This window comes from Marmota monax, unplaced genomic scaffold, assembly GCF_021218885.2.
Source record: "Marmota monax isolate L192 unplaced genomic scaffold, Marmota_monax_Labrador192_F-V1.1 WCK01_AAM20220418_F8-fsc00033, whole genome shotgun sequence".
In the NCBI taxonomy this organism is placed as follows: Eukaryota; Metazoa; Chordata; class Mammalia; order Rodentia; family Sciuridae; genus Marmota; species Marmota monax.
In genome coordinates this window covers 1,454,211-1,469,281 of record NW_026694282.1, presented here as the reverse complement: position 1 = coordinate 1,469,281, position 15,071 = coordinate 1,454,211, and the positions used below count along the sequence as shown (strand labels likewise).

The following is a 15,071-nucleotide window of genomic DNA, read 5'->3' as shown; positions in this document are numbered from 1 at the left end:
AAAATAGGAACTAGACATCAAAATAGGACCTATTCTACTCCTATATATTGTTTGCATACATTGTTACTATCACCACCCTCACCAATCTGTGAGATACTAGTGACAGAGGGACACTATAAACCCATAAGGTAGAAACTCTGCAGCATCAGATCCATCCAGATAGATGGGTAGATATACAAATGATATAAAAATCAAGGGAACAAACCATCCCAAACAACACAAACTACCTCAACAGTAGACTCCATTGATACCACAGTGTAGGAAATGTCAGAAATATAGTTCAGAAAGTTCATGGTTAAACTGATCTATGAGATAAAAGATGATGTAAGAAATGAAATCAGAGAGAAAGTACAATAAGTGAAAGATCACTTCAACGAGGAAATAGAGATCCTGAAGAAGAATCAGTCAGAAATCCTTGAAATGAAGATAACAATAACCAAATTAAGAATTCAATTGAAAGCATCACCAATAGACAAGACAGTTTCAGGCAAAGAAGAAAAAATAAATGATCAAGAAAATAAAGTTGAACATGGGGAAAAAATGTTAATAGACCATGAAGAGAAATTTCAAGCAATATGGGATAACATGAAAAGACCTGTTAAGATTTATCAGGATAGATGAGTGCTTGGAGATACAAACCAAAGGAATACATAATCTTTTCAGTGAAATAATGTTTGAAAATTTCCTAAACCTTAAGAATAAAATGGAAAACCAAATTCAGGAGTCTTACAGGACCCCAAATATATAAAATTATAACAGACCCACACCAACACACATTGTGAAAATGCCTACCATAGGGTTTCTATCCTCATATCAGATAAAGTGGACTTCAAACCAAAGTTAATCAGAATAAGGATAGAATTTTAAAGCCTTCCAAAGAAAAGTGACAGGCAAAATTTACAGGGAAACCAATTTGAGTCTCAGCTGGTTTCTTAACCCAGACCCTCAAAGCTAGAAAGTCTTAGAATAATATATCCTAATCTCTGAAAGAAAATGGATGCCAACAAGAATACCAACTCAGTAAAATAAGCTTCAGAATTGGTTACAAAATAAAAACCTGTCATGATGAACAAAAGTTAAAAGAATTCACAACCAGAAAGCCTGCACAACAAAATATACTCAATAAAGTATTTCATGAAGAAGAAATGAAAAATAAAAGTGAAAACCAGCAAAGGGAGGAGCTACATTAGAAGCATAATCAATCAAAGGAGAAACTAATTCAAATTAAAAATAAATAAATCAAAATTACGGGGAATAAAATCATATATCAATAATAACATTGCATGTAAATGGCATAAATTCATCAACAAAAGACACAGATTGGCAGATTGGATTAAAAAACAAGACCCAACAATATGTTATCACCAAGACACCTCATAATCAAAGACATTCACAGACTGTGTAAAAGGATGGGGAAAAACATATCATCCACATGGATCTTGAAACTGAACAAGGGTTTCAATCCTCATATCAGATAAAGTGGACTTCAAACCAAAGCTAATCAGAAGGGACCAAAAAGATCATTTCTTACTGATTAAGGAAACCATACATCAGCAAGACATAATAATTGTAAATATCTATGCCCCAAACAGTGGAGCACCTACATACATAAACAAACCCTTTTCAATTTCAAGAATAAAATAGACCACAACACAATAATACTTGGTTACTTTAACTTGCATCTCTCATCACTAGATAGATCCTCCAAACAAAAACTAAATAAAGAAGCTATAGAACTAAAAAATTCCATTAATAATTTAGACTTAACTGACAAATATAGAATATTTCATCCATTAAGGACTGAATGCACTTTCTTCTCAGAAGCACATGGATCCTCTATAAAACAGACCATATTTTAAGGCCACAAAGCAACTCTTAGAAAATACAAAAAACAAAAACAAAAACAAACCCAAAAACTAGAGATAATACCTTACATTCTATCAGATCATAATAGAATGAAATTAGAAATCAACATTAAAATAAAAAATAGAAGCTACTCTAACAACTGAAGACTAAATAATACACTATTGAATGACCAGTAGATAGTAGAAAAAAATGAGGGGTGAAATAAAAAAAAATATTCAGAGGTAAATGAGAATCATGACACAACTTGTCAAAATCTCTGGGATACTATGAAGGCAGTTCTAAGAGGAAAGTTCATTTTGCTAGGTGCATACTTTAAAAGAATAGAATGTCACCAAATAAATAACCTAACATTACATCTCAAAGCCCTATAAAAAGAAAGACAAATCAACACTAAAAGCAATAGAAGATGGGAAATAATTAAAATCGGAGCACAAATCAATGAAATTGAAACAATAATAACAACTCAAAAAAATGACAAAACAAAAAGTTGGATTTGGAAAAAATAAACAAAATTGATAAACCCTTAGCCAAGCTAATGAAAAAAAAAAAAGAGAGAAAACTCAAATCACTAAAATTTGTGGTGAAAAGGAAACATCACCATGGATATTATTGAAATACAGACAATAATCAGAAGCTACTTTGAAAATCTGTACTCCAATAAAAGAAAATCTTGAAGACATTGACAAATTTCTAGAGACATATGACCTATCCAAATTGAATCAATGGGATATAGAAAATTTAAACAGATCAATTTCAAGCAATGAAATTGAAGATGGCATAAGAAGCTTACCAACACAGAAAAGCCCAATACGAGATGTATTTTCTAAGTTCTAAGCTAAGTTCTACCAGACCTCCAAAGAAGAACTTACACCAATACTCCTCAAATTATTCCATGAAATAGAAAAGGAGGGAGTCCTTCCAAACTCATTCTATGAGCTAGTTTCACCCTGATACCAAAACCTGACAAAGACACGTCAAGGAAGGAACTCAGACCAATATCCCTGATGAACACAGACGCAAAAATTCTCATTAAAATACCGGCAAATCATATACAAAAACATATTAAAAAGGTGGTGCACCATGATCAAGTGGGGTTCATTCCAGGTACGCAAAGTTGATTCAATATATGGAAATCAAGAAATGTAATTCATCACATCAATAGACTTAAAGACAAGAATCACATGATTATCTCAACAGATGCAGAAAATTTTGACAAAATTCAGCATTCATTCATGTTCAAGACACTAGAAAAACCAGGGATAGTAGGAACATCCTTAACATTGTAAAAGGTACACTAAACCTCTGCCCAATATCATTCTAAATGAAGAAAAATTGGATGTATTCCCTCTAAAAACTGGGACAAGACATGGATACCCTCTTTCACCACTTCTATTCAATACTGTCCTTGAAACCCTAGCCAGAGCAATTACTAGAAAAATATTAAAGGGATACAAATAGGAAAAGAAGAGCTTAAACTATCCCTGCTTGCAGATGACATTATTCTGTATTTAGAAGAAATATAAAAAATTCAAAAAACCTCCACCAAAAAGCTTCTTGAACTCAGAAATAAATTCAGCAAAGTAGCAGGATATAAAAATTAACAGCTGTAAATCAATTGCATTCCTATACACCCATGGTGAATCAGCTGAAAGAGAGAAATCAGGAAAACTATTCCATTCACAATAGCCTAAAAAAAAAAACCTCAAATAACAATAACAACAACAAAAATCTTGGGGATCAATCTAAAAAAGGAGGTGAAAGACCTCTACAATGAAAATTACAGAATGCTAATGAAAGAAATTGAAGAAGGTCTTAGAAAATAGAAAGATTTCCCATTTTCTTGGGTAGGCAGAGTTATTTTTTTAAAAAAAAATTTTAGTTGTAGATGGACACGATAACTTTATTTTTATTTGTTTATCTTTATGTGATGCTGAGGATTGAACCTAGGGCCTCACACATACAAGGCAAGCGTTCTACCACTGAGCTACAACCCCAGCCCTGATAGGCAGAATTAATATTGTCAAATGACCATACTACCCAAAGTGCTATACAGATTTAATACAATTCCCATTAAAATTCCAGTGATGTTCTTCATAGAAATTAAAAAAAAACACATAAAATTCATTTGGAAAAACAGGAGGCCAAGAACAGCCAAAGCAGTTCTTAGTGAGAAAAGTAATGCAGAAGGCATCATGAAACAAGACTTCAAATTATACTACAGGACTATAGTAAGAAAAATGGCATGGTGTTGACACAAAAATAGAATTGAAGACCAATGGAACAGAATAGAAGACACCTCAGAGACCCACCCACATACCTACAGTTATCTCAGGTTAGACAAAAGTTCCATAAACATACTTTAGAGAAAAGATAACATCTTCAACAAATTGTGTTGGGGAAAACTGGAAATCCATATGTAGTAAATTAAGATTGAATCCCCACATTGAACCCTGCACAAAACTCAACTCAAAGTGGATCAAGGACCTTGGCATTAGACCAGAGATCCTGCACTTACTAGAATAAAAGGTAGGCCTAACTCTCTTATCATATTGGCTCAGGAATAGACTTCCTCAATAAGACTCTTATTAAAGCACAAGAAGTAAAATCAAGAATCAATAAATGGGATGGCATCAAACTAAAAGCTTCTTCACAACAAAGGAAACTATCAAGAACGTGAACAGAGAGCCTACAGAATGGGAGAAAATCTTTACCACCTGCACTTCAGATACCATTAATCTCCAGGATATAAAAAGAGCTCAAAAAACTTAACACCAAAAATAAAACAAAACAAAAAATAAAATCAATAAATGGGCAAAAGAACTGAACAGAAATACAAATGATCAAAAAAATATATGAAAAAGTGTTTAATATCTCTAGCAATTAGAGAAATGCAAATTAAAATTGTACCGAGATTCTATCTCACTCCAGTCAGAATAGCAATTATGAAGAATACAAGTAACAATAAAAGATTAGCAAGGATGTGGGGAAAAGGGTACACTCATACATTGCTGGTGGGACTGCAAATTGGTGCAACCACTCTGGAAAGCAGTATGGAGATTCCTCATAAAACTTAGAATGAAACCATCATTTAGGCCAGTTATCCTACTCCTTGGTGTATATCCAAAGGACTTGAAATCAGCTTACTATAGTGATGAAGCCACATAGGTTATACCCAATGTATATATAATATGTCAAAATACATCCTACTGTAATGTATATATAAAAACAACAAATAAAATAATCAAGGACAGCCAAAATTAAGTAAACATCTACTATATATGGTATTTTGTGCCAGGCATTTTATACCTATTATCTTCAGGTAACATGTTTATGGTTGGAAGCAAATCTCAAACCTGTTCTAGAATGACTACTGAAAGCATGGGTCTTGTTTGTCATATGATATCTTCTCATAATTTCACAGTCAATGAGATTAGCTAATGTACAGATGATTGAGCTATTGATCTGTCTGCTAAGATGACTTAATGGAAGGAGATGATAATAAAGAATGATGTCAGGGAGCTTTGAAATTGAGGGATCTCCACTATTCCTTTTAAGATGGACTGAGGAATGAATAAAACTCTCAGTTCATCTGCCTTTGGACTAACTAGTCAAATACTTTTCAAATAACAACCCTTTCTTTTCATCACTGTATTATACTGCATTTCTTTTTTAAATTTTTTTGATTCCTTAATTGCCTTGATAAGTTAAAAATGGAAATTATTAATAGGATTTATTTCTTAATCCTTTGTATCTATTCAACCTGAGTTAGAACACCATATTACTTTCAGAAGACTCTGTGTCTTTTTAAAAGTAAATCTTTAGGACTTCTCCTTTTCCTTTTTTGGTACCAGGGATTGAACCCAGGGATGCTTAACCACTGAGCCACATCCCCAGCCTTTTTATTTTTCACTTTTTATTTTGAGACAGGATCTTGCTGATTTGCTCAGGACCTTGTTAAATTGTTGAGGCTGGCTTTGAATTTATGATCCTCCTTCAGCCTCCTGAGCGCTGGGATTACAAGTGTGCACCACCATACCCTGCTGACTTCTTTTATCTTCTTTTGTTGCTGCATATTTTATACATCATTGTGTTATATGCACAAATATGAATGTAAGATCTCTCTTCAGTAAAGTCCAAGGTAATAGAAACAATCAAAGGGAATTATTTCTAAATCTGGTCAAATAAATCAGACTAAACTTTGTAGATCTGCTTATATAAGTTTATCCCTATGATGGATAAATTTTTAAAGAGGTCATAACCACATTTTCATCTGCTTCCTTTAAATTATTTTATATATATATGTGTGTGTATATATGTATTATGTATATACATATATATAATTTATATATATAAATATAATAATTATTTTTTTTTGGTAGTACTAGGGATAGAATCCAGGGGCACTTTACCACTGAGCTAAATCCCCAGCCTTTTTATTTTATTTTGAGACAGTGTCTCTCTAAGTGAGAGATTTGCCAAGTTGCTGAGGCTGCCTGGAATTGGCTATCCTCCTGCCTCAGCTTCCCAAGTTGCAGGGTTTACCTGCATGCATCAGTGTTCCAGCCCTACTTCCTTCTTAACTGATTTTAAGAGACAGACAAGTCTACGCATTTGTTCTGTCTTTATGTACCACGTATCCTCTGGTTCCCAAATAAGTTGGCTGTCTGTCTGTTTTGCATTCACAAATTCAGCCAACTAAAGATAGAGAATATTAGAAAAAGAATTGGATCTGTACTGAAAATATAGACCATTTTTTCCTCATTATTATTCTCTAAACAATACTATACTACTAGTATTTGTATAACATTTATATCATATTAGATATGATAAGAAATCTAGAAATGATGTGAAGCTTATGGGAGGATATGCCTAAGTTTTACGAAAATACCATTCAATTTTATATAAGGGACTTGAACATCCACAGATTTGTCTTCCATGAGGGGTCCAGGAGCCTATTCCCTGCAGATACCAGAGGATGACTATTTCTCTAGCTTACACTTGTCTATGTCCTCAGCTTCATTTGACACCACTACATGTCTATCTCAACAGCATTTTAAAGTCACCCTGTTAATAAAAACACCTAGTGTATTTCCCTAAAAACTTGGCACAAACTACTATATCTAGAAGGGCGGGCAAAAGACCTTGGAAGTAGTTCACAAGAGTGAGAAATGATTCTGAATATTCTCAAAAGAAGAAGCAAAATAACAATCAGGCAGGAATCAGAGCTTAGGGCAGAGGAAGGATCAAGAATTCAGGCCTACAAGCAAGTCAGGTGCCAGCTGATGGAATATTATATTGGAGCCTGAATTTGAGGCCAAGGTCAGACTATGTCATTTTGAATACTGATTTTTCACTTTCTGATTATGTTCAGGTTCCTTACAAGTCTGTGTGTGCTTGTGGCTATAAGTGGACTGCAGGGAGTTGGGGGAATATATCGGGCAAATGGCCTAGTGATCGGCTTGAGCACTAGTTCTCCACTCTTTGCCTGGGAATGGGTGTTTAATAATGTCTTTTGTTACAACCAGATTTCAGTACAAAGAGAATGCTTTATTTCTCTGTGGATTTTGTTAAAATAGGATTTTTGTCACCCACAGACACACACACAATAATTGTTTGAACATGCATAAATATTTAAAGAAACATCAACTTAGGCAATCATAAAGCATGTTGAAAAATGTGCCCACCAAGAATTACTACAGGGGTATAAAAAAGCCTGGTTGTACATTCTTTTTACATAAAGAATACGTCGGAGAATAAATTAGCATGGAAAATGGTCTCTTTGAAGGCACAATAACTATTGTTTCCTTATTAAATCCAGTTTTTCAATTAAGTGGGGACTCACTGATCCACAGTATGGCTGGGAGGTCCCATAGAGAATTTCTGAACTTTGTAGATTAGCAAAATACTATAATTAGAGAAAAAAATCATGACACAGATTCCAGGAGACTAGAGAAATGACTATCATTGTGTTCCTTTATTTTGATAAACCGGCTTTAGTTTTTAATTATCAAAAATGCTTCATAATGGATAGTAAACATCTGTAAGCTTTTGTAAAAATAACGAAAGGATATAGACAAGGAATTAACTTTGTGAGCACCTACTAAGTACTAGTACTCACTGTGCTGCTGTCTTATTTGATCCTGACAATATATCTCATAATAAAAGCCATTGTTATTGTCTAATGTACAGAAAAAGGAAGAAAATTGAGTCCCCAAGGGGTTAAATGATCTCTGCCAGGGAACACAACTTATAGGTTGTGACTGATGTTTAGGTCTTTTTATAGCATAACAAAAGCTTAATCATATTTTAGTTTCTGATTTTCATCTTAGTCTAAAAGGGAATTATCTTCATTTTCAAATTGGTATTGTAAACACCATTGTTATAGACAAAATTGTCATTGCTGATCTGTGCTTCAATGACAACATCAAAATAAATCAAAACCAAGGTAAGACTATTTTCATGTGGCAGAATGTGAAAAGACCCACAATGTTAAGCAATATGCAGTGTGCCATTTCCAGAGGGAGGAAGTCACAGCGTTCTTGTAACCAAGCATGGGTTACTCTAAAGAGTTAATGGTGATGTCAAAAGCAGCTTGGCCATTTCTTCTTACTATCTAGCATGACCTAAACCTGTGAGTGTGGTTTAGACTGCTTAAAATCACCAACAGGGTCTGTTGACTGATTCAGTTAGCGTCGTTGATGAAATGCTTCCTCTCCACAAGGTATTGTGCAAGATGTTGTGGAGATACAGAGATGAGTGTAATATTCATTGAGCATCTACCCACATGCCAGACATCTGAACTACATAATGATATTTGATCTTTGTAGAATTTTGTGAGGTTAATATTTAGCTTAACTTAGAAATAAGAAAATTGACAGCAAAAAAGTTGAGTAACATGTTCAAGGTCAATTAACTGCTAGTATGTAAACAGCACACTAAGGACTTTAAATGCTTACTGTTTCATTTAATGTAGTTTGTACTCTACCACGATCCTGCCCTCATGGAATTTTCAGTCTATGAAAAAGATAATACAAGATGATGACATAAGTATGTTATTTAAATGATGTCTTAGTCATGTTCATAATGCTATAACAAAATATCTGAGAATGGGTAATTAATAAACACTAGAAACATAATCCTCACAATTCTGGATGGAAAGTTCAGGATTCAGGCACCAGCAGGTTCTGTATCTGGTGAGGGCTGCTCTCTGCTTCTAAGATGGCTCCTTGTTGCTGCATCCTTTGGAGAGGGTGAATGCTGCGTCTTTACAAAGCAGAAAGGATGGAGGGATGAATTCATGCCCTCAAGCCTTTTCATAAGGCACTAAGCCATGGCAGAGCCCTTCTGACCCATTTGCCTCATGAAAGCCCCACCTCTTCACACAGTTGCATTGGAGATTAAGTTTCAACATTAATTTTTGAAGGGACACAAAAATTAAAACTGTAGCAAGGGATACTTTAGGCTGGTACTATATACATCAATACAAGAAAATATTTTTAGAATGTTTAAGACAAAATTCAGATACAATTAATTCCAACTGAGAAATTGAAGGCAAGCGCAGGTGTCATCCATCACCTTTAAAAAAAAAAAAGTGAAACTGCTCTGTTTCTCTTTTTGCTGACTACACTGTGCATTGACAACTTCCTACCATACTTTAGGTTGTAAAAGCAAACTATTTTGTGGTACATTATCTCATGCTTCTGCAAAATCTAATAAATTCTGTCTGTGGCTTCCAAAAAAAAAAAAAAGAAAGAAAGAAATTGAAGGGTGTTTTGAAGAAGAGCCTCCTCTAAGGGCGATAAAGACAGATTGCTAAAGAAAGCAAGAGCAGAGTGTAGTAGATTGAAGAAAAATGATACAAAACATAGACATGTCATTGAGGGGCTAGACATGGTCCACCACTGTGTACAACTAGAGTGCTGAATTATTGTTGAAAGTTGGGTAAAAATAAAGTTGAAAATAGAGGATGTGTGAAGGATCTCGAATGCCAGGCTAAGGATTTTGAATACTTCTATATTTCCTTGGTGCTTGTTTAAGATTTTTAAGGAGGTTTGACTTGTATTTTTAAAAGATAACACTAGAGATATGAAAAACCTAGATCAGTGATTAGAGTTAGGGCTGACAGAAGACTGGAGCAGTCAAGGAAGAAGTGGTAAGATCTAGGCCAGTGTAAGTAGGAATGACACCTGCAGGTTGGGGTAGTTTCTCTAAGGGAGATTTTACAAGTAGAATCTTGGTGATGTGTTGAATGTGAGTGGAGAAGGAGGAATCAAGAGGTATGCTAATGTTGTTAGGACCAATGATTGAGTAGTAGGAAGTATCAGAGAAAGCATAGATTGTTGGGAGATGGAAAACAAAATCAGGATCCCATTTTGTGCTTTCTATGCCCTTTCTATAGCCCTTCTGATTGAATTAACTATAATTGTGATAATTATATTTTTAGAATACAATATCCAATGAGTAAAGGATGTTCCATTTTTAGGTCACCTCCTTAGTAGCTCCTGAATCATTTGACAGAAGTGTATTATCAATGACAGTTTTTGAATGTCATCTTAACTGTGACTGGGTGGTTGTGGGACATCCTCTTTGGTGTTTTCTAAGTGAATAGTGTATTTTCATTCCAGGTGGTGACCATCCATATCACTCCAGTGGATGACCAGCTTCCAAAAGAGGCTCCTGGGGTTTCTCGGCATTTGGTTGTCAAGGAAACGGAGGTGGCCTACATAACGAAGAAGCATCTACATTTCCTAGATACAGAATCTTATGATAGGGAGCTGCTCTACACAATAACCACTCCTCCCTGTTTCTCTTTCAATGACAGGTATATCTGAAAAGTCATCATATGGTCTACTGGGGATGGACAATCAAAAGTGTCCATATATAGTAGTACTATGATTCAGTTGCTTTGTTGGCCAGTGGGAACTTATATCCAATTTAGCATTTACTTTTGCCTCAAACTTGTATCATACCTCCCTTTAAAAGTCTTATTCCTTAGTAAGTGCTTGCATTGTTTTCAGCATAGGTAGCTGAAAATGGTCTTCAATTCCTATTTTCTAAAAATAATATTGATTTTTCTTTCTGGTAAAATGTATTAAGGTCTTCATAACATTATTTTTTTAGATATTACAGGCCATGAAATTATCATATTCTATGATCTCAATCCAGAAAAGTAGTATGAATATATTTTAGGCTGGTACTGTATACATGGTAACAAGGAAAAATTTTAGAATGTTTAGGATAATGATTCCCTTTCATGATGGTAAAGCAAAAAATTTTGTACATACTTTCTGCAATCATGATGAGGGCGGAATTGGTGATACTGGACCTAAGGCTAGTAGCCCCTAACATAAGAAGGGAATATAAAGATGGAACACTTTATTACTTTATTTCTTCTCATGATAAGGTCTTTTAGTTTTTGAAAATTTGGTATTAGCCATCTGACTTCACCTTTCTTAGCTGGAAAATTAGCTGATATATTCTTTCCTGTATTTCTCTTTAGATATTTGGATGCTGGGAAATTATTCATGGTGGACAGCATACCAAAGCTAACCAAAAATCCTACAGCCCTGGGGCTGAGGTCATTTACTCAGGTATGATGATTTGCTATAATGTTGAACCACATGATGTGTCCTCTGAGAAGATATGACATGCTTAGTGTCGCACCTGAGGATGTTGGCTCTTGACATCTGCCACAAATGCTTGAGGTTTTTTATTCATTCTGCTTGCACGTTTCTACTAAGCATGTGACATCTATTTGAAAGTGCTTTATCAGGTTGGGTATGATTTTAGAATCTTGTCATAATTTAATACAGCTCCCCATCCCCTCTATTTTGTCAGCAGCAAGACTCTGATTTGGGATCCCCCACGCCTGAATTTTTATTCCACCAAATTCACTTCACTCACTGTTTTTCGTTCATTAGTGTCCTAGGGCTGTCATGACAACATACCACCAATTGAGTGGTGTAAAGCTATGAGACTTATTTCCTCCCAGCTTTGGAAGCCACAGTTCTGGAATCATAATACTGGCCGGGTGGTGCTCCTTCTGAAACCCTTTAGGGCAATCTTTCCTTGCTTCTTTTTAACTTCTGGCAGTTTGCCTGCAATCTTTGGTTCTCCTTGGCCTGGAGATATGTTACTCTCATGCCTCTGTTATCACATGACTCCCTGTGTCTTTCTCTCCTCCTATCACAAGGACAACAGATACGTTGGATTAAGGGTCCACCCTACCCTGGGATGGCCCCATCTTATCTAATTACATACATAATGACACTATTTCCAAATAAGTTCACACTTGGAGGTAGGAAGGATTGGGACTTCAGCATATCTGATTTTGGCAGGGTGATGAAGGGGGCACAATTCATTTCAGAATACTTAACCACCTTCCAAAATCCTTCACTGTGTGTTCACCTATGGACTCTACTCTGATGATCCTATGGGGGTCACAGTAATGGTGATGAGTGCTTAGGCAGCAGATACTTCTGTGGTTTGGAGCTAATTAGGCTTAATCTCCTCATAGTTAGAGGTTGTAAATGAGTATGTGAACCCCATGTGGTAAGTACTTTTTTTTTTTATTTCACAAATAAAAAAAATAGGCCTAACACATTTAAGCAGCTGGACCCATATCACACAATTACCAGAAGGCAGAGGTGTTTCATCCTAGTATTTCACCCTAGTCTCCTTCCTTTTATAGAGCTGGCTGGTTTTAAGCACTAGACATTTTAATCTCTTTTTCATTTTTCTTCCTTATGTATAGAAAATGTGATTTATTACATAGAACTCTTGAGAATCTTTAAATTGGTGATGGTATTTACAGTATTCAATGTCAGTTAACATGATGATTTTCTTGGACACAGATTTCTGATCCTTGCAAATCAATACTCATATGTCCATTCTCAATTTGCTTTGCAGCATGCTGTGAACTATATGAAAGTGGCCTACATGCCACCCATGCAAGATATAGGTCCTCATCTCCGACATGTCCAGTTCACCTTTTCCATCAGTAACCAGCATGGTGGCACTCTGCATGGGATCTGCTTTAACATTACAATTCTCCCAGTGGACAATCAAGTTCCTGAGGTATGCACAATGTTTGATATGGAGAATGGAAGGAGGGAAAGAAAGAAAAGACAAACTTTTTAATTTTGCAGCTGCAGTATAGGAAAAAAAGCAGGGGGAGGGGACTCTTTCACCTCCTGTGGAACTTTCCATCCAAAAGGTAAGATTTTCTCGTTGCTGGATTTGGCATTATTTTCAAAGCTTATCAAAATCGCTTTCATTTCTTTTTCTTTCTGCTGGGCTTCACATGTAGATCAGGGGAAGGGGATTAAATTATGGGTCTCTTAGCAACCAGAAGGGCTTATTTGCTCTCACCGCAGGCCAAGTATGCTGTTGTGTAATCCAAAGAGGCTCTTTAATTTTCCAAAATGAATTAAGATGGACCCTTTTGTTCTACTCTATCCCACTGCCCAATGTTTATGTAAGTCTTGAAGGACTTGGGTCTTTCATTAAAACCCAACTGCAAAGGCAATGCTACCTTGTGGGTCTTCTCTGTGAGACTGTTTCATACTGAGAGTTTTTCCTGTACCCTGTCCACTCTCTGCTGTCAGAATGCTATACTTAATTAGTGAAGCTATTATTTGGTTTATTTCCCCCTACAAGTGGAAGGACAAAGGAGCATTTCCCATGGATTACAAACCAGAGGGGCCCAGAGCCTACCCAAACCTGTTCCCTAAGGAGAGAGGTCACCCTTCCCAGGTACTGGCCTGAAATACAGCCAATCCTGCTGTTCTTTTTCGTGGTCTCTCCTCACCATCTCTACATGAGCCTGAGGTTGTGGAACAGAGGGCTTCTCTGAGGACTGCGGGGGGGTGGGGGGAGGGGGGCTGTCCGATATGCAAAAGTTTTCTGATGGATCTAAACTGTATTTTAAAATAATAAGTTGCAACATTTAAAAACAAAAAGATTTCCTATCAATTCTGACTTGGGGTTCCTCTTGAACCTCTGGAAGCTCTAGCAATACTGAGCCTAACCACCAGCATCCTTATCAACTTACCATACTCACTTAAATCACTGACCTGACTTCTCAGGTTGGTGAGCTTGCAATCTTTGATAGAAGGCTATGGAAGTGTTCAAACTGAGGAATCTAAACAAGCTCCATCCTTTTATAACTTCTCCCTCAGGGACCAGATCAAATTCCTTGTGATGAAAATGGTTTGGAATGTCTGTGGAGCTAACGTTAGTTAGAGTTTAGTTGAAGTGCCCCTTTCTGTGTATGAGATATAGGCCCTGAAATAGCCTAGCATCTGAAGAAGCCAAAACTTTTTTCAGCATAATCATGGGGAAATAATCTTTTATGCAAAGGAATCCAGGCCTTTTGAAAGAGAAGGATGAGGTGTGGAGGAATCTATAAAGGCCAAAGGGAAAAGTTACCTTCATTTGAAAGCAGAGAGAATAATTGGGAGGACTTGGGTCTAAAATGGCATAGTGCTTTCTCTCTTTTATATGTGGCACATGGATCAAATGACACAGAGCTTCAAAGAAAAAGGATATTAGAAATAAAATTAAAGTTGTAGTTTCAGTGGAACCAGCCACAGGAATGGGTCTCTGATATGAAAAAAACACATAAAGGGCTGGGGTTGTGGCTCAGTGGTAGGGCACTTGCCTTGCATGTGTGAGGCACTGGGTTCAATCATCAGCACCTCATAAAAATGAATAAAGAAAATAAAGGTATTGTGTCCACAACTTCAAAAAAATTAAAAAGAAAAAACACCACATAAAGACAAGTTGAGTGATGATCATTGGGGGAAACTGACCCCATGCTAACTTGAAGTCCCCAGCCTCTGAGAACTGGGCCTGAGAGGTTAATGATTAGTGAGGAGGGGGAAATTAATCTCATGTTTTTATTTTTTTGAAGTTTTATCTACAAGAGAGATTTGAAAGATCATCTAACGTATAAATTATATTTTATGAAGCATTGTCATCTTGAGATATTTATTTGTAACCTACTCAGGAAAGTGAGGCTGGCAAATGCAGACCTTGATTAAAGGTAATACCCTGAGTGAGAGCTCCCTTTCTTCCTCCCACCTACAGTGAAAATATAGGTTTGGTAAAATGAGACACTTGGAAAGGTTGGGGTGGGGGTGATTGTAGAGAGAAAAGTCTATCATTTTATGTTTTGTTTTGTTTTTTTTTTCTGGTGATAAAAT

General features: G+C 35.9%; 1 protein-coding gene across 5 annotated transcripts in view; it reads left to right on the top strand.

Annotated features, from left to right (window-relative positions):
* Frem1 (FRAS1 related extracellular matrix 1) overlaps nucleotides 1-15,071 on the top strand; it is a 164,877-nt gene that overhangs the window by 67,417 nt on the left and 82,389 nt on the right. For all 5 annotated transcript variants that reach the window (XM_046467407.2, XM_058586346.1, XM_058586347.1 and 2 more), the window contains 3 exons: nucleotides 10,491-10,687; nucleotides 11,366-11,456; nucleotides 12,775-12,942. In XM_046467407.2, coding sequence (XP_046323363.1) covers nucleotides 10,491-10,687; nucleotides 11,366-11,456; nucleotides 12,775-12,942 — 456 coding nt within the window. The remainder of the gene's footprint in view (nucleotides 1-10,490; nucleotides 10,688-11,365; nucleotides 11,457-12,774; nucleotides 12,943-15,071) is intronic.